General features: G+C 45.3%; 1 protein-coding gene across 7 annotated transcripts in view; it reads left to right on the forward strand.

The window, feature by feature from the left end:
• NCAM1 (neural cell adhesion molecule 1) overlaps positions 1–25440 on the forward strand; it is a 205021-nt gene that overhangs the window by 54510 nt on the left and 125071 nt on the right. For 5 of the 7 annotated variants that reach the window (XM_066639448.1, XM_066639442.1, XM_066639447.1 and 2 more), the window contains exon 2: positions 10167–10208. The exons of the other annotated variants lie outside the window; for them this stretch is intronic. In XM_066639448.1, the coding sequence (XP_066495545.1) occupies positions 10167–10208 (42 nt within the window). The remainder of the gene's footprint in view (positions 1–10166; positions 10209–25440) is intronic. 7 annotated transcript variants of the gene reach the window in all.

The raw sequence follows: 25440 nt of genomic DNA on the forward strand, positions 1-25440 counted from the left end.
AACTGGATCCATTTCTAATGAGGCAGCCCTAATGAATAGCCCCAAGGCTTGAGGGGCTGAGTTATGTGATCCAGCCTTCATCCGTTCCCATTATTTGTCATTGATGAACACACACACAACACCAGAAAAGAGATGTTCAAACATTTATCTCCCTCCGTTTACACAAACTTGCAAATTGCAGGAGCTCAGCTGTTTTCAGGGCAGTTAGCAGCTATCTGATTTTTGAATAGCCTGGAGGCTTGAGGCAGTTACTTATCTGATCTTTCCATCCCCTGTGTTTGCATTGGAAGCTCTGCAGAACCTGTCAGAAATCTGGTCATGACCCACCAAGTGGGTCCCAACCCACAGTGTGAGATACACCGATATAGAGATATGCAGATAAGTTGGGTACTCTGATTCTGCTTCCTTTCCTACCACCTCAACTGTTTTCACTCTTGTGCATCTGTTACATTCTTTGATATATGCAGCCTAGTCTTAACTGATGGTTTTTATGATGTTACTGCACGTATTACAAGTCATAGTAGGTATGTGCAAGCTCTTGGTTTTAGAAGCAGGCTGCCTAATTGCCAGATGCAGGGGAGGGCACCAGGCCATAGGTTATGTCTGTTGTCTTGTGAGCTCCCTCAGGCATTTGGTGGGCCACTGTGAGATACAGGAAGCTGGACTAGATGGGCCCTTGGCCTGATCCAGCGGGGATATTCTTATTTGTGCATATGTATGTGAACATGTGCAATAGAATAATGACAAACTGCATGTATACAGTACATTTGAGGTACTGAGGTACATTATCACAAAAATTCATACTATAACCCTAACAGGTAGGCCCTTACTGTTGGCATATCTGTGTTGTAGATGGGGGAAGGATAGATGTGGGGTGAGACAAGGACTCAAGAACAGTGCCTTGCTTATTCCCACCTAGTGAGTTTATAACTGATTTAAGATTTGGAGATTTCTTGGCTAAAGGATCATGCACTCTTTGTCAGTGCCATACCACGTTAGCATACCAGTGCAAGTGAAGACATGGAGGTGGGAACTGGAGTGTCATAGTTCACTAAAAACAGCAGTATGTGTGTGAGAGAGACAGTGTACACCGATGGGGGTAGGTCAAGGAGAAGAAAGATGCATTCAGTCTGAACCAGCAAATGGTTTTTTTTTTTTTCAGGAAGAGCTTCCATGGAGGCAGGGGGCATAGCTCAGTGTTATAGGAGATGCTTCACATGCACAGAGTCCAGGTTCAATTCAGGGCATTTCTAACCAGTGAAGGCTACAATATTTGGAGCTTTCTAACTTAGACAAAAAGTGATTAATGGGAAGGGGGAGCACACAAGTTTTATAAAATTATGTATGGGTGTACAGTGTGGATAGAGATAAATGTTAGGTCAGTGTTCCTCAAATGGTACAGTCACTGGGGCCTTCTCAAGATATGGGGACATGTGTTCCCTTACCATGGGTCTGCATTGTGGCTACAGTGGAGCTGGAAAGTTGGATAGGGTTGGACCCACAGTCTCTCTGCTCACCACACAAACGTCAGTGTTTTTAGGGCATCTGGGAATGGAGCGCTGGAGCTAGCCCAGCACAAGCTGGCACTGAGCTAGTGATGGTGGAACACTGGTACTGTGCCGTTCTGCACTCGCCTGAACTGCTGGGCAGAGGGGAATATGTGGAGGGAAATGGAAGGAGGTGTTCTGAGAAGGGGAGGGTGGGGAGGAGGCGTGCTGGGGGAGGGAGTGGGGCGGGAGGGAGGCAGGACTGGTGGAACTCAGCTCCACCAGATTCTGAGCTCTGTGTTGGGCTATGCAGCCCGGCATGGAGGCTCTTGATTCTGCGGTAGCCCAAGGACTGCTGCAGACTTGAGTAGACCCATTGCGGGGGCTACTTCCCTTCCCTGGGGGAAGGGGATGTAAGTCCCCTTCCCTAAGGAGCTGGTGGCGGCAGCCCTGTTGCGCACAGGATGCCACGGCAGCCAGCAGAATGGCCAGCTCAGGATTGGGCTGTCACAGCTGCTCTTCTTCCAGCCTTGCTGGGAAATGCTGGGAATCAAGCCTGAGATCTTTGATGTACAAAGTGGCTGCTCTGCCACTGAGTTCTAGCCCTTTCCAATCGCTGATAACTTTAGTTAGGTGGGCAGGTCCATCTGCTCAGATGGGAAGAGTTAGCGTAGCTTGTGGACTGCCATGGCAGAGCAACACCCTGAAGCATAGATTAACAGGAGGTGCAAGCAGGCAATGGGGATAAGAGCCCCTTCCTTCATTTTCCTACCACACAACATTTTGGTGTGTAATTGCATGCCCTGCAGCTAGCTCCTGCTCAGGCTGTCACTCCCACTATGAAAAACAATTTTGCTTGTGGGTGCCATTGGTTGGTGAATGGGAGCCTTGTACTGCCAGCGAAACGAGCTCTTTGTCTGGCATTGTTGAGATCATTCTGACTGCAGCGGCTCGATCTGTGTGTTTTATATTCAGGAGAAGTGGCAGGGAGCTTGTGACAGTCGCACGACGAGGGTTGTCTGTTGAATATCAAATCATTGAAAGCAACCGGTGTGCTGCTGAGAAAGCTGCCTGGCAAAAACATGCTTGGCTGGTCATTAGAGTTTGTGGAGATGGGATGTTAGTTAGAGGCGTAAGGGCTATAAGGGCGCAGTTATTTGGAAAGTGGCCATCGTTTACGAATTATCTCTTTTTAATAGAAGATGAAGACAAAAATCACATCATCCTTGCCCTTCATTAGTGGAATACCTTCATTATGCCCAGCTGTTAGTTACTTCGCAGATTGTAGATCCTTAGACACCGAAGATGCATTCAGACATAGCAGCAAACCATGGTTGGGTATTGCAACAACCAGCTCTGAGAAGCCTCAGGCTCACTCCCTCCTCCCTCTTTCCTCCCTTTGCACACTGCAGTTAAATTTCCAATTCTTGTTTGGGCAAATAATAGTTTTGTTTGAACAGGTGGTTTGTGCAAACCAGGACTGTGTTGCAGGAGCATTTCTGAATGTCTCCAAAGTATATGAAACCTTTCTGAGAAAATGTGCCAGTCTCACAGTGTCTCTTTTAGCTTCTTTTAAATTGATGAAAATGTTGTGCTTGGGGACAGGCCTTTGCATGCCAGTGAGGGGTAAATAGGAGGGACCCAAGTTGTGGGCAATTGTATTTGGAAACAGTGTTTCCCCCACCCCACCCTTAGTTGGCTATTAACCTGATTTTTCCATTACAGGTTACTTTGTGGCATTGTCAGTGTCCCATACACATTCAATAAACTTCATGGCTGAAAGGGGTCTTGAATCCAGGTCTTCCCTAGTTAAATCCCTCACTGACTGCTACACTATTCTGATTGTCTTTATTGCTTTATCCCAGCTAGAAATGCATCACTTTCTATGTTACTTTCCTGGTACTTTATTTTTCCATATACCCAAAACATTTCAGAGTTTTTGTTTGATTTTTTTAAGCAAAACCACACTAGTGTATTTAGTTAATAAACATCATGGACAGTAGAAAAACAGTTTGCAGAAACATACATCCTTCTGGCACTTTTCAAGCTTTGGGAAATAAAATAGCAATTTGCTGCTTTATGTTCATAAATACAGATCTCTCATTCTGCATCTTGTCAATATATATATATATATATATATATATATATATATATATATATATATATATATATATATATATATATATATATATTGTGGTAGGGTGAGATAAATATAAATTATATAAATATAATAATATTATATTGTGGTAGGGTGAGATAAACTTGGAGGGCCTACTGCAGATGGAATTTATGTCAATGTCAGTCTTAAAAAATACTGTTTGAAAAGAACAGTGTAGGCCTTTGAGTGATTCATTTGTGTAGTGCAGTGTTTCTCAAACTGGGTCAGGACCCACCAGGTGGGTCGTGAGCCAATTTCAGGTGTGTCCCCATTAATTTTAATATTTTATTTTTAATATATTAGTCGATGCTCACATGGTATGTGACTGCATTTGGGGAAATGTTACAGACCTGTACTTTTAGCAAGCTACTACATATATTCTTTTAACGATGATAGGAAATTGGACTTACTCCTGGGTAAGTGTGGGTAGGATTGCAGTCTAGGATTGTTAAACATTTCCTGCTTGATGATGTTACTCCCAGTCATGGCATCACTTCCTTTGAGTCCTGACAGATTCTCATTCTAAAAAGTGGGTCCTGATACTAAATGTGTGTGAACCACTGGTGTAGTGAAAAGTAAAGGTCCCTGACCCAGTAATGGAATGCTTCTTTTACATGCAGAAAGTCCCAGGCTTCATCTATAGCACTGCTAGCTAAGAAGCCATTTCTGCCCAACGTAGCATATATGCAACAGGAACAAATGTGTACACCTGTGGGATGGACAAAAATGGGTTAAAAGGATCAGGCAGCAGATGATAAGGACTATTCTCTGCCTGAGAAGGTAGCTGCTCTTAGGTCTCCTAGCATTGGGCCAAATGGCAGACGTGGTGTAAAACCTCTTAGTAGTTCTGTGAGGTGTGAAACCAGAATTGAGTGGCAGGGCATGGACTTTGCATGTGATTGAAAAGGACTGTCTCCTGCTTTTGTTGTTGTGTGTATCAATGGCAAGAAAATCTAGGCATTTTTTGTCACAGTGCCGGGCTGCGTATTTCACCTGTGAACACCCCATGACCAGTTCTTCTCGTGGTGATATTCTAGAATAGAGTTGCTGGAATTATGAGAACTCCCTTGGGAAATCTAATTCTGCTTGCAGCAGGCGCCTTTTGTGGATTAGCTGCTGAGATAATTTAAATTGCTAAGAATGGATGTAGCTGAAGATGTTTAAAAAAAAAAAAAATCTCCAGCTAAGGGCAGCTGTTTGTTTTTACAGTGGTGACATTTCACTGATGGAGAACTGCAGAACTCCACCCAAGGCCTACACCCTCTTGAAAGGCACCTCAAACTGGATGGGTGTTTGGGCTCTAAATTCCCAAGGATCTCCCCAACTTGATCTTAGTTATTATTATTATTATTTTTTAAAATGATGATGATGGTAACAATGTGCAGGTTCCAGCTGGCTCCATCACAAAGGCTCAGGCTTGCTGGATAACGGGAGGTTAAATTGAAAAGTTCCAGTACAAATGGGATTAAGGCTGCAGTGCTAAGCTCTCCAAACAACATCCCTGAGAAACTTTGCTAAGTCATTTCAAAAGCCTCTTTTTCGTTCATTGAATTTCTTCAGATATTTCTGAAGTGGGAACCCAGGGCCATCCCAAATACTCCAAGCCGTTTGGACAGACTTTTGTTTTCCTGAAAATGCAGAGCAGGTCAGTGGAGACTTAGTCCAGATATTTTGGCTGTTGTTGAAGGTATCTCTTATGGGAACCAGGTGTATAGCTTGGGGATACATCTGTATGCAGAGCTACTCCTGTACCCAGGTAGCAAAAACTGCCACTTGCATTTCATTTTTTAAATCTTAAATTGACTCATGGGCTGCTTAACTCCTGAAAATGAGAGGTCTTGGAACTGTCAAGATAAGACTTTTCTCTGGAATGGACTTTGATGATTTGCAAACTTCAGGTTGTCCAAAATGATATTCTATGGTGGCAACTGCTTGGCCTATGTTATGCAAAAACTAGCTCTACTCTACATCAGGTGCTGTTGTTGAGCTTGGAATCAAAGTCCTATGTGGCTTAGGGCCTGGAAACCTTTGAGATCATCTCATCTGTTTGAACCTCCTTGTGCACTTGAGTCCTACATTGAGTCTCTTCTCCACTGCCTTTCTCTAACATATGTATAAAGCTGCCCTATATTCTGACCAACTCAACATCATCTTCAGTGACTGGCTATAGCTCTCCAGGGATTTCAGTAAGGGTCTTTCCATGTCCTACATGGTAGGCTGGCTAAGGATGGGATCTGGAACTTTGTACATGCTATGCACTTGCTGTGTATCGGTGTTGGTATTTTTTTTTCTACAGATGCTAGCCTTGCCTCAGCTGGCTAGCACCAACAGTCTTGTCAGTGGTGGCACCCTACTTGTGAACGCTGTTCGTTGAGAATGGCACTGCAACCTGTCTTAACAGTTTTAAGAAAACAGTTGAAAACTCAGTTGTTGCCCCCCCCCCCGGTCTTTAGGGATTAAGGTGGGTTTTTTTGTTTAAAATCTGCATTTTTATAGCTATTGGTTTTTTAACATATATTATAGATTGCATACTTACTCTGTTGTGCATGGACATAGACATGGCTTCAAAAGACAGGCAACAAATGCTGTACACTGAAATAATCTCTAGCTCATCTAATTTGTCATGCAGAGTCATTAACAGCCCAGTCTTAACTAACTTTCCAGTGCTGATGCATCCATGCCAACAGGGTGCGTGCTGCATGCTGTGGCAGTGGTGGGACAGTCACAGATGCCTCCTCGAGGTGAGGGAACATCAACACTGGAAAGTTGGTTAGGATTGGGCTGTAAGTTTGCTGATGCTTGAATTTTGGAGAGGTTTCTATGCATTTCAGAAGGATTGGGTAGGTTCTTGGTTTTAAGCCTACATGTATCCTAGCAGCTCTAGAATATTGGAAGTGCTTACATTGGATTGAATTTAATCTTGACAAATAGTTTTTTAAAAGTTCTCTTTCTCTCCATCCTTTTGCAATATTACTGCATCTTGTTTTCCTATATCAGGTTATTGCAGTAGTTTTCTCCTGAAGTTCTGTATTTTGTTGTGGTTTTTGATAGTCAAAAATGAATAGAGAATTAAGAAGTATCTGGTACATGGTGACCTCACCTTTTTGAAAGAGAAGAAAAAGAAATCAAAGCCAGAAAATCCTCCACCATATTTTTGTAAATTGTTTTCAGATGTTTTTGAAAAACGGTAAATAAACCCTGCTGAATAGGCCACTTGGACAGTTTTAATGGTTTTCTACATCATTGGTAGGAAAAAAAAAAATCTGGTAGCGCTAACAGAAAGCTAATCATAGTTTTGTTCTCTTTCTTTTCTCTGTCTGTTTCCTTCCCACCCATTTCTGTCCCTGCTGCAATCTCTGGTGGTTGGAATGATGCATATTGGAATGGCTTCCGCAATGATTTTTCACCATACATATGTTCTGTCTCATCAGGTAAGACTGTCTTATTTTTTTCGCATTGGTTCCAGGTTTGGTTCAGTCTTTGCAAGTCCTCCCTGCAGCAGGCAGGGTTACATGATCCAAAGGGCTCCAAGGGGAAAATTTTATCCTTCCTCATTCCTGCTATTACTCTTCTTTGACTAGTGCAAGAATACCTGTGAACTAAGAACATCTGGCACAGCCTGAGGTTTTCTGTCTTAGAAGGAAAGAAAACCTTTCATTTGTATCCATTCTCCCCAGCCAGAGGGCCCAATCCAGTACATTGTTTTCAGTAAACTTTAGCATGCTTTAATGGTGTCGTCCTGTATACATTTGTGCAGAGCTAAGTCCATTTGTGTTCAGTGCGGTTTACTTCCAAGTTGATGTACACAGGCTTTCAGACTATCTCTGTGCTGGATTGTGTCCAGGCAATTTCTTGAAGGGAGGTTAGACTTGCTTGAGGAAAGCATGGAATAGCAATCAATTCTTCACATATAGGAATATATGGTGGAACCCACATTGCTTGTTTAGGAATGTGACCAATCATTTATCTGCGGTGTTTCACTCCCTGTTTCCAAATGGTTGTGTGATCTCTTAGAGTTGTGCTTGCTGGTAAGGTACTAGAAATGTGCAGGTGGAAGTGAAAGCTTGGCACACTGTCTTTATGTGGGTAGGCTTAAGTGTTGGGGGGCCAGCTAAATGTGGGGAGTATGAGTTGTGTGGTGAGAGTACATAAAGAGATATTTATCCCCCCCAGTCATAATAGGACTTCAGTAGGTCATGAAGTTCAGTTGACTGGCAGCAGCTTCAGGACTATCTGGGAAAAAGGACTTTCCAAAATATGTCATTAGACTTGTGGAATTCATAATGCCATAGTGATGCCGACCAGCTCAGGTGGCTTAAGAAAAGGTGAGGTGTGTTCATGGAAGAGAGGTCTGTTGATAGCTAGTAGCCATGATAGCCAAATAGAATCTCCATTTAAAAACACCTGAAGACCAGAAACTGGAAACAAACAGTAAGTGATGGCCCACATCTCCTTGAGCTTCTAGAGTCTTGATCGGATTTGCCATGGTCAGAAATTGAGTGCTGAACTTATTGGACCAATGAGACTTCAGCTAGCAAAGTTGTTCTTAAGTGTGAGACATCTTTGAAACAAAATGTGCTTCTACAAGTAACGGCTCCTCCTGTAGAACTGGCAGTTTCCAAAAGAAGCCCTTACATCTCCCCTTTGAGGCCATCGTGAATGAGTTCAGGCCTACCCGGAACTGAACAGAGAGATAATCCATGGCTTTTGTGCTATGGTTAACGTACCAATAACAGCATGTCTTAGAAAAGAACATAAGTTTGTGCAGGCTCAAATAATTGCCTGCCTGGTTCTTGATCAAAGAAGTGAGATGAAAGGGATCTGATGTCTAAAACCATCTATTTATATTGTTTGTTCTCCTGGCTGCAACAAGAATTAGTGTCTTGAAAGAGTATTGGATTTTTGTGGCAACACTTCTCCCCTTCTGCTGCTCGCTCTCTTTCTTTCTCTTCCTTTGCCCCAGCCCAGATCTTCAAATGTTTGATGCTCTTTTTCTTATGGCAGTCAAGACATTGTTTGGCTCCTTCCATCTGGAGGAGGCCTATTGGGTAAAACTCAGGCTTTGCATGTAGAACGCTGCTGGTTCAGTTCCCAGTTCTTACAGTTAATCTCAAGAGGTACTCCTGGACTGAAACTTTAGGGCGTGACTGCTCATCACTGCAGGCAGGATTAACCTTTATTAGGGCACAATCCTAAATCGCCCTTGCGCTGGCCCAGGAGGCTCACAAATGTGCCGTAAGGCACCTTTGCGCTCCTCATGAGTTGGCTAGACGGGCAAGCAGAGGCTAAATTCAGCCTCCGCGCTGATGGAGGGGCTGAGCCTTGCAAGGCTCTGGGGTGGTTTGGGAGCAGGTGAGAGGGAGGCATTCCAGGGGGAGGGTAGTGAGAGGGTGGCCCCAGGGGCGGAGGAGCAGAAGGTGGGGCTGGGATCTGGCTGTTTCTGAGGAATGGAAATATGTTAAACCATTCTGTTTTTCCCCTGGTGGCAGAAACTGGATGGCTGAGGACCCAGTCCTACCCAGCTTTCCAGCATTGAAGCAACCATGCCATTGGGGCATGTGCTGTATCCTGCAATGGGGGGACACTCATGATGGCCTTCTTAAGGTAAGGGAATATTTATTCCCTTATCTCAGGGCTTGATCCCACAGCTGCTGTATAATGGTATCTGCCAGAGCGATCTGAAGGCCTTAAAAATGGACATCAACAGATGGCAAACCTTGGCCTCTGAGAGTCCTGCTTGGAGGCAGGCTGTGCAGCATGGCCTTTCCCAGTTTGAAGAGACACTTGCCCAACAGACTGAGGCAAAGAGGCAAAGGAAGGCCCATAGCCAGGGAGACAGACCAAGGACAGACTACATTTGCTCCCAGTGTGGAAGGGATTGTCACTCCTGAATCGGCCTTTTCATCCACACTAGACGCTGTTCCAGAAACACCATTCAGAGCGCGATACCATAGTCTTCCAAGACTGAAGGATGCCGGTGATGATCCTAGGGCTGCATTGCAGCTGCATCAGTGCTAGAAAGTTGGATAGGATTGGGCCCCAAATCTCTTGTTTTGTTTCATTTGATATTTTTATTTAAATTCCATGAAGCAAAATTTCTTCCTGGCAAACCTCAAAGTCAAATGAAAGACTAACCTGTTAACAGAGAAACAGGAAATGTGAGAGAACAAAAAATAAAAAATCACGGTGCTCTTTGACGTGAGATGAGGCAGTAATTTGGTCAACCAAACAATTAAAAAACTTGAATTGATTAACTATTTGAGTTTTTATTGAACTGCAGACATTTTCAGAGGAGGAAATCATTTTGAAGAAACCACAGAACATTCTGTTTGCAGGAGCTCTTTCTGAGAGAGGTGGGCATTTCCTCCATTGGGAGAGAGGGTAGGCAGGAAATCCCTCATCCAAGGCGGTGCAGTCTGTTTTTCCTTAAGGATTTACATAAACATATTTTAAAAATCAGTTGTGTCTCTTAATTAATGGGACAATCCAATGCCCAATGTTGCTGCTGTTTAATTTTTCAGATGCAGTAGGAGACAGGCAAAAAGCAACTCATGGAACATTTGGTATCTTGCAGAAACATACACAGCTGACTGGGAGATTCTAGTGCATGGAATGATCTTCTAGTGCATGGAATGATCTGATTGATTGGACAGACAGTGAGCTTGCATGTGACACAGGGCCACCCACTGAGTTTTGTGTGTGCACTCACTCATTTTGTTCTTTATGTTATGGCTAGCACTTGCTGCACGGTAGCCCTGGTGTAGCTGTAGCTGTCATTATGCTACCTTCCCTCTTCTATTGCATCTATCTGCCTTATACATAATGGCAGCAAAGAGCAGGTGGCTTGTGACCAATGAGGGCCTTCCCTGAAGGAGTCAGAAAGTGAGGATGGTAGCAGAGCGGCCCTTCCTCTCTCCCCTGTAGAGTTCCATCCTGAGCCCAACTGAGATAAGAAGTAACTAAAGTGGGGAGAAGGGTCCCTTATCTGCTAACAATACAATAAGAAATATGATCAGGTCAATGTTTTTATTGTACAGTCTCAAAGATGGAGAAGCATCTGAAAGAGAAACACACAAGTCAGATAGAAAGTAACATGTGTCAGAGAGGTCTGCCGACATCACTTAATTCATTGCAATCTCATAGAGTTTGCAAAGCAATTGAAGACCCATCTGAAATAAGCAAATCAGCAACCCCACAGAGGAACAACTGGGATCCCAATGGTTGCTGATGCCAAGTGTATGGGGCATTCTGTTGTGATCTGCATGGCTGGACATGTGGAGGGTCTTGTATCCTCTTCCCCTGTGGAAAAACTTCCTGTGGAGAGCAAAGAGAAACACAGAGAGTGTAGCAGAGCATAGACAGCACATAACCCACAGAGACTCCCTTGATCAGAATTGCATACTCAGTGTATGTGAGGGAGAGTGGTGTTATCTTGGGTGTATCTGCAGCACTGCCCTGTTAGGTTATTGAGAACCCATTGAGTTTCATTTCCTTGTCCTGTGGTTGGGGGGACTGCATTGGAACTGTGTAAGAAATGGATCTTCTCCCACATATGGCAATGCTGGTTGGCAACCTTCAGTCTCGAAAGACTATGGTATAAGCCTATAGCATCCGTTATTCCCATGTTTGGCATATTTGACAACCTCTGGCACTGCTTCCTAGATGCTGTGCTGTTGCTGCTGGACCACTGAATGGTGGTAAAGGTGTATTGTGTTCATAGGATTGGCCTGGAAGTGTGACATCACTGAGGATCTGACTCCCTATCCCGATATATTTTTCTTTTCTATGCTTTAAATCCATTTGGAAACTAATTTTTGGTGTATTTTCAGCTGAGCAAGGACTGAGGAGCCCTCAGCATTGGCTCCATTCACTGGGTCAGACCCAGATGAATTTGGCCTGTTCCCTGTCCTTGTCTTCAAGCTATTTTCTGCCCCCTTCCCTAACCAGGGCTTTTGGCTTTCTCATCAGAATGAAATCTGAGCCAAACTTCTGAGACAGGATGACATTGTGTCACTTGGCTGCTGGAGCCTTGCATGGTTGTCTCTGGCACTTCATATGCCCTTGTCAGGATAATGAAAAAAACAAGTCATAATTTTGGTCAGAATTTGATTGAAATTGATTTTCTCGGGTTAGGCAGGCAGTAAAGCAGGACAGCTGATTCCTTAATCTCTTTTTGAGAATGAATCTCCAGTTGAAAGGTCATCCATTCTTTACTTTTATTATCATTAATGTAAAGTGCTTTTTGTTTGGGCCCATGTGATGCTGGCTTTCTGATTTTGTCTGGTCTCTGCTGGATTTTTGGAGTATCACAGCTAAGGATTCCCTTTTTATTGGGCCAGCTTGGATTGTGCTTTGGGGACTCTCTGAAGGTTTTTGTCTGTCTCTGTTGAATTTCTGATACCTCCACCAGGAAAATAGATCAGCTCATGTACTGTACTATCCTCATTTAGAAAAACAAAACTAGTTCAGTTGACCACAATTCATTACATTTCTGATACAGCAACAGCCTTATGAAATGAAGAAAACTGACACCCAGCCCAATCCACCTGTCTTCCAGTTGGCTTTTTAAAGCTGTATAAGAAGAGACCTGCTGGGTCAGACAAAAGGTTTGCCTACTATCTCTGAACCAGAGGTAATATCTGTAGCCATCATGGCAAACTACCTTTGAAAGGGTGCTGCTACTGCTTCTCCCCTGTGAATTTGCTTAATTTCCATGTGAAGCCATCTAAGCTCTGGCCAACACCACACCCTTTGACAGCAAACTGTGGTAGCAAATGGTGTGAAGTGTAGAGGTTGACAGAAAAACCCTCTCCGAGAGGAGCAGCATAGTGCTAATGGTGATCACTCAGTGGGTCTAAAACCCCCATCATGCCTCAGAAGGGAAGCCAATCCAGTGCTTTGAGAACAGGTTGCTCCTTCCTCTTAGTGAGTTGGTTTTGAAAGCCAGTATGCTGATCTCACCAAGCATTTTTCAAAGCAAGAATGTGCAATGCTGCAATTTGTATCCAAGCACTGATCCACTTCCATTACCTTGAGCGTCCTATCTCTGTCTGAATGGAGGATTGTAGCCTTAATCCCTGCTGGCATTTCCAACATGATGGTGCATTTGTAAAGCATCAAATACCGTGGAATCTATAATCTACACCCCCCCCCCCCCGCCAGTCCGCTTTCTGATGTGTAAATCTTTAAAGTACTGCGTTGGAATTAAACTGTGTAATGATTATTGATTGCAGTACTTTAAAACAAAACAAATCTAAAAATAGACTCTGCACAAGACCTTGAGTAGTAGCTGCTGGGAACAGAAAACTGACTTGGCCAGTTGGATAGGGTCCAACCAGCAAGGTGCTTCTTACTAAGGTTGAAGTGAATCATGTCTCTCCCACCCATTCTTTGTTCACTATGGGCCCAATCCTGTCCAACTTTCCAGTTCCGGTGTAGCCACAGTGCATCCCCATGGTAAGGGAACAAATGTTCCCATGCCTTGAGAAGATACCAGTGACTGCCCCTCCACCACAAGGTGCAGTGCACACCCCATTAGCGCATCTGCACCAGCACTGGAAAATTAGATTAGATTGGCCCCACCACCAGTGGTGGGATTCAAATAAATTAACAACAGGTTCTATGTCCTAATGAGCAACTCAGCTTCAATTGTCTGCCGCAAACGAAGTTGAAAGACTACGGCTGCACTCCTATACTGTACAGTACACACTTTCCTGGGAGTAAGTCCCATTGAACATAATGGGACTTACTACTGAGTAGACATTCATAGGATTGCACTGTAACTTTAACCCAATGTCTAAATCCAAATTGCAAGGCTGCAATCCTGTATAGTCATACTTACAGGCCTCTGGCCACTAGTTTCCAGTGAGGATAAACGTGGCTGAAATGCACACTTCAAATGGATATTTTTTCTTGAATTCTCAAATGTTGGCAATCTTCAGTCTCGAAAGACTATGGTATTGCACTCTGAAAGGTGGTTCTGGAACAGCGTCTAGTGTGGCTGAAAAGGCCAATTCGGGAGTGACAATCCCTTCCACACTGGGAGCAAGTGCAGTCTGTCCCTGGTCTGTCTCCTTGGCTATGGGCCTTCCTTCTTTGCCTCAGACTGTTGGCCAAGTGTCTCTTCAAACTGGGAAAGGCCATGCTGCACAGCCTGCCTCCAAGCGGACCGCTCAGAGGCCAGGGTTTCCCACCTGTTGAGGTCCACTCCTAAGGCCTTCAGATCCCTCTTGCAGATGTCCTTGTATCGCAGCTGTGGTCTACCTGTAGGGCGCTTTCCTTGCACGAGTTCTCCATAGAGGAGATCCTTTGGGATCCGGCCATCATCCATTCTCATGACATGACCGAGCCAATGCAGGCGTCTCTGTTTCAGCAGCGCATACATGCTAGGGATTCCAGCACGTTCCAGGACTGTGTTGTTTGGAACTTTGTCCTGCCAGGTGATGCTGAGAATGCGTCGGAGGCAGCGCATGTGGAAAGCGTTCAGTTTCCTCTCCTGTTGTGAGTGAAGAGTCCATGACTTGCTGCAGTACAGAAGTGCACTCAGGACGCAAGCTCTGTAGACCTGGATCTTGGTATGTTCCGTCAGCTTCTTGTTGGACCAGACTCTCTTTGTGAGTCTGGAAAACGTGGTAGCTGCTTTACCGATGCGTTTGTTTAGCTCGGTATCGAGGTAAAGAGTGTCGGAGATCGTTGAGCCAAGGTACACAAAGTCATGGACAACCTCCAGTTCATGCGCAGAGATTGTAATGCAGGGAGGTGAGTCCACATCCTGAACCATGACCTGTGTTTTCTTCAGGCTGATCGTCAGTCCAAAATCTTGGCAGGCCTTGCTAAAACGATCCATGAGCTGCTGGAGATCTTTGGCAGAGTGGGCAGTGACAGCTGCATCGTCGGCAAAGAGGAAGTCACGCAGACATTTCAGCTGGACTTTGGACTTTGCTCTCAGTCTGGAGAGGTTGAAGAACTTTTCGTCTGATCTGGTCCGGAGATAGATGCCTTCTGTTGCAGTTCCAAAGGCCTGCTTCAGCAGGACAGCGAAGAAAATCCCAAACAAGGTTGGTGCAAGAACACAGCCTTGCTTCACGCTGCTTCAGATGTCAAAGGGGTCTGATGTGGAGCCATCGAAGACAACAGTGCCCTTCATGTCCTTGTGGAAGGATCTGATGATGCTGAGGAGCCTGGGTGGACATCCAATCTTGGGGAGAATCTTGAAGAGGCCATCCCTGCTGACCAGGTCGAAGGCCTTCGTGAGATCTATGAAGGCTATAAAGAGTGGCTGTCGTTGTTTCCTGCATTTCTCCTGCAGTTGTCTAAGGGAGAGTACCATATCAGTGGTGGACCTGTTGCCTTGGAATCCGCACTGTGATTCTGGATAAACGCTCTCTGCAAGTACCTGGAGCCTCTTTAGTGCAACTCGGGCAAACAACTTTCCTACAATGCTAAGGAGAGAGATGCCACGGTAGTTGTTGCAGTCACCCCTGTCGCCTTTGTTCTTGTACAGCGTGGTGATGTTCTTGTACAGCGTGATGAATTCTCAAGGCAGTTGTATAATGAAATAAGGAAGGCACCAAGAAGAGGAGGTGTGAACTGCCAGGGCTCCAGGTTATCAACCTCTGGAGACACCACAGTAGCATAGCACCTTCACATCTGCACAAACCAACTTGCTGCACTGGGCTTTGAGCTGGGCCACCTTCCTTCTCAGTGGGAACTTGGTGATTTTTACCAGAGCAGTCAATCCTCTCAAGGATCTGGTTCACTTTTAGTGGTGAACAGAACCACTTTTAGTGGTCAGCAAAAGTGCACTGAGCACATAGTCTGACACCTCATCATCAACCAAAAGCAACAACAGCATAGTAACATCTTTACACCTCCCCTTCTTTTTTGTTCTATTACAGCATTCCTCAGCATCTGCCTTTCGCCCACTGTACCATTTTGCATGGCCCACCTCTGGGAAGTACAACTGGAAGTAACTGGAATGACTTTATCACCAGTTATTTCCATACTAAGAGGCCAGACATGATGCAACAAACCATGGTAAGAGGCTCAGGTTACAATCCTATCCACTTTTTCCTGGTAGTAAGTCCCACTGACTATAATGGAACTTACTTCTGAGTAGACATGCAAAGGATTGGGCTCCCAGGGTAGATGGGAGGGCTTTTTTGAGTGCAAGAAAAGCAGAGCTGAGCCTCCTACCACTGTTTGTTGCATCATATTGCTGGTCTCACTGCCAGGCAGTGGAGGTCTGGGGGAGGGGTCCTGCCATGAGTACCTCTGGGCACCACCTCAAGTACCACTGGTGGTATGAGTACTACTGGTTGAGAAATGCTGCTCTATTGCTTTTACCACCCAGCCCCAAAAAGAATTCCAGTGAACTCTAAAGCTTTCCCCTCCAACTTCCAACTCTGCAATCCAATGCACGTCTACTCAGAAGCCCAACAAGTTCAAGGGGAGTTGTTGACTTTCAGGGTTTGAGAGAGAATGGCAGCCTTGAAGGATAGTTTCACTAATGAGCAAAAAAGTATGAGGGGACTGTTCTTCTAGGTTGCTTTCCAACAGGCAACAGCAGATACCCATCACTTTGGTCTACTCTAGTGGCGATTCTCCCACAAGTTTGAGGGTTGCTACTGACCAGGGAGTGCAAAGCAGGGGCCTGCAGTGGGTGGGGAGGCAGGTGAGGCAGAACCTCCCCACCACTGTCCTTTGAAAGTGTTGCAGCTGTGTAGGTGTCCAAGCACCTACAACCCAGCCTAAAAATGAAAATTAACAGCACATGTAACAAGCCTTGCAGGTTTTGAGGTTCACCCTGATCACAAGTTCTTCCCAGTGCTTCTCCAGTTCTTCTTCATTAGGTGATAAGACCTAAACCCAATTTGCAAACTTGTTCAAAAAATCTTCAATTTCTAGTCAGCCTGGCATTTCACTTGCATGGGGGGAGGGAGAATAACCTAAAGGAACTTTTCTTCGAGAGAAGGAGCAATGCTAACTGTACCATCCTCAGCATACTGGGAATAGCAGCCCAATCCTATGCAAGCCTACACAGGAGCAAATCACATTCTATAGTCAATTGGGCTTGCTTCCCAGGTGTGAGTAGGATTGTAGCCTAAGGGTTATCCAACTTTCCAGAGCCAATGCAGCCCCGAGATAATGGAACAAACATTTCTGTGTCACAAGGAGACCTCCAGGACTTGGTGCTGGAAAGTTACAGTTAAGAGGACTTAGGACCTAATCCTATCCAATTTTCCAGTGCCAGTGCAGCTGTACCAATAGGGCATGCACTGCATCCTGTGGTGGGGGGCAGGGAACATTTGTTCCCTGAAATTATAGAATAAAGAGTAGGCAATAATTACTGTTAAAATAGGGGAGGGGGTCAGGGTTGCATGGGAGAGGGGGTCAGGGCTGCATAAGAGCATAAGAACATCCCCACTGGATCAGGCCATAGGCCCATCTAGTCCAGCTTCCTGTATCTCACAGCAGCCCACCAAATGCCCCAGGGAGCACACCAGTTAACAAGAGACCTGCATCCTGGTGCCCTCCCTTGCATCTGGCATTCTGACATAGCCCATTTCTAAAATCAGGAGATTGCACATACACATCATGGCTTGTAACCCGTAATGGATTTTTCCTCCAGAAACTTGTCCAATCCCCTTTTAAAGGCGTCCAGACCAGATGCCATCACCACATCCTGTGGCAAGGAGTTCCACAGACCAACCACACGCTGAGTAAAGACATATTTTCTTTTGTCTGTCCTAACCCTCCCAACACTCAATTTTAGTGGATGTCCCCTGGTTCTGGTGTTTTGTGTGAGTGTAAAGAGCATCTCTCTATCCACTCTGTCCATCCCCTGCGTAATTTTGTATGTCTCAATCATGTCCCCCCTGAGACGCCTCTTTTCTAGGCTGAAGAGGCCCAAACACCGTAGCCTTTCCTCATAAGGAAGGTACCCAGCCCAGTATGAATGCACCTTCAGACAGGGAGGAAATTAGCTTAGTCCAGGGGTTGGCAACCCATCTGCTCTGGGTGCACTTGCACTTCACAGGGGAAGGCAAGTCTTCCCTTGGCTCTTCTCACTGGGGACCTTGAGCCCATCCAAGCTGGAGAAGTGTGCCGGGGAGACATAAGCGATTTTCAGTCCCTTCCTGTGTGAGAGATGGGGGGGGGGGTTTGATGTCTCTTAGGGGCAAAAAGTCTTCTGGGGAGAGCCACTGGTGGGGTGAGACACTGGGAGACTGACCCTCTTGCCTGGATCAGAGGTGGAGGGGGAGCTCCAAAAACTTCTACAGTCTGGAGCTGGAAGGAGGAGGTGCCCCTTGGAGGTCCCGGGTCTGCGTTTCATTCTCCTCCAGACTGACAATGCAATGCTAGGCATGTCTACTCAAAAGTAAGCCCCATTGTGTTCAATGGGGCTTACTCCCAGGAAAGTGTGGATAGGATCGCAGCCTCAGTGATGAAGATGAGATGCTTCCTTCTTCGCCTTCTGACTGACAGTGTCTACTCAGAGGTAAGTCCCACTGTATTCAATGGGGCTTACTCCCAGGAAAGTGTGGCAGAGTTTGCCACACTTTCCTGGGAGTAAGCCCCATTGAACACAATGGAACTTACCTCTATGTAGGCACTGAGCACAATCCTAACCAGGTCTACTCAGAAGTAACTCCTATTTTGTTCAATGGGGCTTACTCTCAGGAAAGTGTGGTTAGGATTGCAGCCACTGTCAATCAGAATGTGAAGAAGGAAGCATCTCATCTTCGTCACTGAGGCTGCAATCCTCAGGGCACTGGACGGGCAGCCCTAGTCAGCGAGGCAGCATGCTGGCACTGAACTGGTCCTCTTCAGTCAGCGAGGCTGCATGCTGACGGGAGGGGACACATGGCGGCAGTGGGGGCTCACCCTGGGGGGGGCAGTGGGGGCTCTTTGAGCGGGAGCGGCTCCAGCACCCCCCTCTTCCTCCCACGCCCCCGACCCACCGGGAAAGCTGAGCCAGCTAGCTCAGCCGGGGAGGACAGGCGCAGGGCGGGCAGCTGGGTGGGTGGGGACAAATGGCGGCGGGGGGGGGGCTTGCCCTGGGGGCAGCGGGGGCTCCTTGGGCTCCAGCGCCCCCCTCTTCCTCCCGCGCCACTGAGCCTAGCCGGGGAGGAGAGGCGCGTGGCGAGCTGCTGAACTGCTCCTCATCTTCCCCCCCCCAGCATGCTGTATGCTCTGTTTGACCTGTTTCTGTCTTCTGAGGATGATTTATTTAAATTTGCTACTGTTGTCATTCTTCAGGGTTTACTTTAGCTCCTTTCCCAGGATCTCTAGAAGTTTGTTGTTAGAGTGGACTCGTCTTATCTGCAGTACTTGTGCACATTAATGCATCCACATGGACACATTGGGTGGGGATGAGAAGACTGAGTCTTGAATCTGTTGCATTGGGGTAGTGGAAGAGAGGATCATCTCAGGTAGGAATAGGTCTAGGGAAAACCTCTCTCTTCTTGGGACCTTGGAGAGCCAGCAGTAGTCATGCACAGTACAGGCTAGTTGGATGCTGTGGAAGGCAGCTTCTTGTATTCCTTCTGCTTCTATCTTGTATTCCATCAGCTTCTGCTGATATCAACAGATAGCTCTGGGAGCTTACAAGCTGATGCATGTCATGAAGATAGTGGCCATTCCCTGTGGTTTATTCCCAGTGTCTGATGTTCACATACATTGTAGAGTATTCCTTTTGCGCCCACACTGATATCGGTAACACAAGTCTTGCTGTCCACTCACCATGTTCTCCCCCCTCTTCTGGGATTGCAACATTCTCAGTATTTTTTGGTTTGTTTTTAAGAATGTGGATTGAGATAGCTTGTGATGGGTGGCCTTCTATGTGCACTGTGGAGCTGAATCTGTTTTTCCATCTGTGAATTTCTCATCATACCAGAATGCAGCTTGTTGAGCAGCTGGTTCCACATGTTCATAAATGCCATGTGACTTTAATACAAGCAGATTTGATTCTTATTGACAGCCTGTCAGGCTCATGCCAGTGCACCAAGGCTCTTTGCCGACATGAGGCAAGCAGCAGTCAGCCAGAGAGGGTAAGTGCAGAAATCTAGGTATAGGCTACGTTCCCTCTGGAAAGCGGCTGCTCTTATCTGCATGTTGCTGACCCAAAGAACTGCCATCTTCCTAAATCACTATCAAACAACATAGTCCAGATTTTGTAAAACAAAGGATTTTGTAAAACAAAGGATTAAAGCAGTTGCATCCTTTTCATAGGCAGTTTGTCACCTAATGAAACTGATTGATGATACCATTGGGACAGACACAAAGAAGTTGTGGTTAAACAAAAGATACTGGGAGCAAGTTCCTCTGGCCTCCAGTATCTGCAAATCTGGTATCCACATCTGGTATCCACGGTTTCAATTATCTCTGGATCTGAATGATATTGGGGTCCCACTTTTAAAAGGTTTAGAAAGTCAAGGAAAAGGCAAAAAAAAAAAAAAAAGCTATGTGGACTATAGTACAGCTAAACAACTGCATTTTCAGGGCTGCAGGCAGTGTTCTGAGTTGCCTGCAGCCTCTTCCTGGTTGTGTGGAGGCTGCTCCCTTCATTCAACAGTCACCTCAGAATGCATTGCAAAGCCTTCTCTTCCTGGTCATAATACATTCTGGAGCAACACTGGGGAAGGGAGCTATTTTTTTGTGCCCTTTCTTTCACTTTCCTCACCTCTTGAAAGGGTGTCCCTGTATCAGCAGATTCACAATATCTGCGGGAGTGTGTGTGTCTGGAGTGGAACCCCTGCAGTTATGGGGTCATGCCTGTATTCAAGGGGCTTGGTACATGAGCTGGGGCTTTGTAGGCCCTTCTTTCCCAATGCAGCCCTTTTTGTGGCCTCGAAAGTGCCAGCACATTTGTACAAAGACCAGGCAAAAAAGTCTTCCTGAATTGACAGTGTGTATGGTCAGATCAGGATTGCTTTTTGACCTGCTTTATCAGTGCACACAAGATCATTGGCAGTGTAGGGGGAGAAAAGAAGATGCAAAGGAGCTGAAAGCTACAGCAGACTGTACATACTGTACATAGTGCAGAAATGTTTTGGAACAATGAGGAATACAGAAGGCTTCCATTTCACTTTGGAAACACGCCCAGGTAATTCTGAAGTCCAGAATCCAGGGAGAAATGTGAATGAGGAGCTTTTCAGAAGTGTCTCTAAGCCTGTTGCTCCCTCTTCCTCTTCTCTCTGCTGCCTTTTTCAGAAGATGCTCCTGCTTGTAGCCTCTTTTTCCCTACTGGCATGTAGCAAAAGGAGGTTCTGTTGTCACGGGGGAAAGTTTTGATTGGTAACATCTCTCTTGAGCACTTGTGTACATTCCATTGTTTATGTACTTAAAATCACTTAGTGGGGACCACTTTCTTTGCTCAAAGCATTAAATAGTTCCATATTGTCAACTGTTGACTTTCCCCATGAAAACACATCTGGGATAATGAGAGTTGGGTGAGTGCAAGTTTGGGCCTGGCTGTGGTTCTTGGAAAGGTGCATCAAATCAGTATTGGACTGTCCTCTTCTGTTTTTTTTTTTTGAGACATCCTCAAAAATGTCTACCCACCTTTCTTCCTTTGGGAGACAAGGCAGCTGCCAGTATCAGCTGTAAGTGCAATCCATTTAAAAACACAGAGTGTGAAAATATAATATAATATGATGACCGCAGCAATTAAATAAAATGAGGAACAACAAATTAAGCAATCTAAGTCAAAACCTGTTGAAAAAACCAACCCTTTAAGCTTTGGTGAGGTTCTGGCAGGGTGAGAGAGTGTGTGTAATGCAAGATAGGGAATTCCACATTGGGCTGCCTCTGGGGAGGTCCTCTTGTGCATCACTGCCAACTGAGCCTCAGATGGTGCCTAGATGTGCAAGAGAGCTTTGTTCCCTAACTTTAAATCTAGTGATTGTTCACATAGTGTCTCTTTGGGAGGTATGTGGTGGGAGCAATGCAGTTCATTTCACCCATCACAGGAATGCATTCTGCTGCTGACATCACATTGTATTGATGTGTCCTCATTCATTTTTTTTTCCACCACAATGCCTCTTTGATTCTGCTCTGGAGGGCTAATCCAATAATGAAGGCTTGTTCTGTTGCAAAATGTACCTGTTCATAATTCTGTACCAATTTCATGTTTTGTGTTATTTATTGCGCTTGAGATTCCCTGGCTTTGATTAATTTGGTACTTAGCTCATCATAAGAAAGCTCAGGAATGAAATGCTGTTCGTTAGTCGGGGATGAAAAGGACATTGCATGATGCTTTCAGCTTTCATCACTAAAATACTGTCTCCTAACACATCACAAATTAGAGGTAATAAAATATATATGAAGTTATTGAGCTTGCAAGTTTGTTAACAAAATGAGTAAATGGAAGCCCCTGGAAAGAACAGGATGGTTCATTGTTTGTCCTTTTGCTCAGTCAGAGGACAACCACCTAATTATGCAGATAAAGGTGTCGAATATATCTGTGTAGCTTCTGATGGATTCTAAAACATGGGCATCTCCTTGGCTTATTTGATGTAAAGGGAGACTTAAGACAGATTGGGAGAGGCCATAATTAATTTATTTCTCTCTGTCAGGCGTGTTCTGTCACAGCTAATGGAATTAGCATATTGATTTTGATTCATTGTTTTACATGAATCCTTTTGTAAATAAACAAAACCAAGCGTTCAGCCCTTCGTTAGCAATCTAGTTAATGTTTCTCATCAAGTGGCTGTGCCTGATATAAATATTTGGTGATGAAAATTGCCTTTCTGTTTTGTTGCATCTTGTTTACAAGGGCACAGTGAGAAGCTGTGAGAAAGAGAGGTTTTCCCTGCTCACATAGTGCACAACTAAACCAAGGGGCAAGAGAGTCAAGCCACATGAAAGAAAATCCTTTTGCGCATCGCCCATCAAGTATGGAATTTTCTTCCACAATATGCGATGATGACCCCTGACTTAAATTGCTTTAGGAGGGGATTAGTCAAAGACATGGAGAGAGGTCCACCAAAGCCTCTGCAAATGAACCTTCCTGGCTTGGAAAACTAAATATGCCTCTGAATAGAAATTCTTAAGAAGCAGCGCTGGCCAGTGTGAGTAGTGGGATGTTGGACTAGATGGATTTTTGGTCTGATCCAGCAGAAGTACGAGTTCTTATGATAAAGAGGGTTCCACTAACTTTGTAGGTTTTTTGTGTGGACTGGATTTTTTGTTTTTTCCCCAGACTAAAAACTGGCAGTTGCCTGCCTGCAAGGGTGGCCCAGGCCAATCCACTGTCTGAAGCACTGCCATATTCCACAGTGCTATAAAATTCAGCTGCCCCCTGCCAGGGTGTGTACTACTGTCACCCAACTTGCCAGAGCCCCCCTGCATCAGTGTGCGTGGCACCTTCCTTATTGTCGTCCTCCTCTTTTACTATCACCACCTCTGCTGCCATGGGCAGGGAGTATTCTGTGAGCAGAACTTCTCCCTTCCCAGGATTCTCTCCATACAACCACTTGACACAAAGTGGCGGGGAAGGAAAGGTGTCTCAGGGAGGGGATGCTGCCCTCTCACTCCTTGGAAGGAAGGAAGCATGTGCCATCCTCTTCTTGTGCAGCCTTTGGGAAGAGCACATGAGAAGAGGATGGGGCAGCCAGCGGCATAACAAGAGTGGAGCAACTGCCCCAGGTGCTATGCCAAGGGGGCACACAATTTTTAAAAAAGGAAAGAAAAAACCAGTTGCTTTTGCATCTAGCTGCAAGGCAGAAACTCTGAAGCATGTGGCCAATGAGCTGGAGAGCCATGAGACGTCATTTTCTTGGCACGCCTGCAGCATTGCAGCCTTATCAGAGTCAGATGAAGCAGCTGCTTTCTTGTGCCAGGTGGCAACTCAGATGAAGGTGGAAATGATGCCACAGTATTGTGTGACATCATGACAACACCACCCTGGGCGCTGCAGCCCTTGGGTACTCTTCTGGGGGCAGCAGTCTGTGGGCTGGGGAAGAGGTTGCAGGTGGGCACATGGAAGGGTACAAATCCTGTCAGTTTGATGCTCCCCTCTCCAGCCCACTACTTGAACCCATGCCTGCTTGTACATGAGCCTCCATTATCCATTGGCTGAAGTGCTATAATGTAGAATTTTTGTACGTGCTCTTCAGACTTCCCAAGTGCCAGTTGTCCATAATAGCAGCTGCTGTTAGGAAAATGAGTGGTTAGTTTGAGTCTTGTATAGGCAGAAGAGCTGGGTCCTGCTTCTGTCAGGAAAGGAATGGAGTAGGCAAAATACTTTTAGAGGAACCAGGGCTGGGAGCTTATAAGCTGCTGGGCCAGCAAAACACAAGAAATAATAGTGGAGGTCCTGAATATCTGTGTTGATTTGAATTAACCAACCACATCTTTAAAGCTGAGACTCCGATTCTGCTGTGACTTGCACATTGCTTTTGAGCCTTGAAAGCATGTCATGTGTATTATCTTCTTGTAATTCTACAACATAAACACCAGAACCAGAGGACATCCACTAAAATTGAGTGTTGGGAGGGTTAGGACAGACAAAAGAAAATATTTCTTTACTCAGCGTGTGGTCAGTCTGTGGAACTCCTTGCCGCAGGATGTGGTGACAGCATCTGACCTGGATGCCTTTAAAAGGGGATTGGACAAGTTTCTGGAGGAAAAATCCATTATGGGTTACGAGCCATGATGTGTATGTGCAACCTCCTGATTTTAGAAATGGGCTATGTCAGATGCAAGGGACGGCACCAGGATGCAGGTCTCTTGTTATCTGGTGTGCTCCCTGGGGCATTTGGTGGGCCGCTGTGAGATACAGTAAGCTGGACTAGATGGGCCTATGGCCTGATCCAGTGGGGCTGTTCTTATGTTCTTATGTTCTTAACAACCCAGTAAGGTAAGAAAGTAGTATTGTTTCCATATTTCGGGTGTTGGAGTTGAGGCTTGCCCAAGACTGCCTGGGGAGAATTCACTGCAGAGGCATGGTTAATCCAGGGCCTTCTGGATTAGTCACTCAGCTATTTAGTCTTTATGCAATACCCACTCTCCCTAGAAAGCATGGTCTATTCTCTAGGGACCCCGAGAATACCACCAAGGGTGTGTGTGCTATGGCACAGGCTTAAAAAAATCCCACTGTTCCAGATTCTTCAGCCTTCCACCCTCCTCTTGACAGCTGCCTGAATGAAAAAATGCATTTCATGTGCTGCAGTGCAGTCTTGGAAGGAGGTGTGCAAAGTCCTTGCCACATTTGACTTGTGGAGAGAGGAACAAAACAAAGCCAGAGTGGATCTGATTCCACAGTAGACAGATTTCCCATTTGGGCAAATTCAACATGACAAATTATTCCATTATGTTTCCTTGCAGCTTGGTCAGGCAATTTTTATTTTTTTTCATTTTCAACAAGATGTATTTTTGGGAGACTGTCTTGTCTCTATCCTAGAACGAAACTGCAGTTGGGTTGTTATTGTTATGGGTTGGCTTTAGGATTCCTGTTCCATTGGAAGGACATTGGGCCATTTTTCTTGTGTGGGCTGTCAGCTGTCATGTAGCTTGAATTTAGTAAGAGAAATCTGCATCTGAAATTGAGTATTCAGTTTGATTACCTGAATGGAAAGACAAAAAGAGGTAGGTGGTGAAACAAACATGTATTTTTAACCTCCTAAATGAAGTGCTGTTTAATTTTAGCTTCTGACAACTTGTGCCTTCCTCAGTAGGATCCAAAAGCAATTTAATCACTGCTATTAACCCTAATAAGCGCTTTGCTTTGCAGAAGGGGGAAATATCAGTTTGTTGTTTTGAAGGCCATAGCGCTGCTATTCTGAGAGCAGT

This window comes from Tiliqua scincoides, chromosome 11 (genome assembly GCF_035046505.1).
Source record: "Tiliqua scincoides isolate rTilSci1 chromosome 11, rTilSci1.hap2, whole genome shotgun sequence".
Classification (NCBI taxonomy): domain Eukaryota; kingdom Metazoa; phylum Chordata; class Lepidosauria; order Squamata; family Scincidae; genus Tiliqua; species Tiliqua scincoides.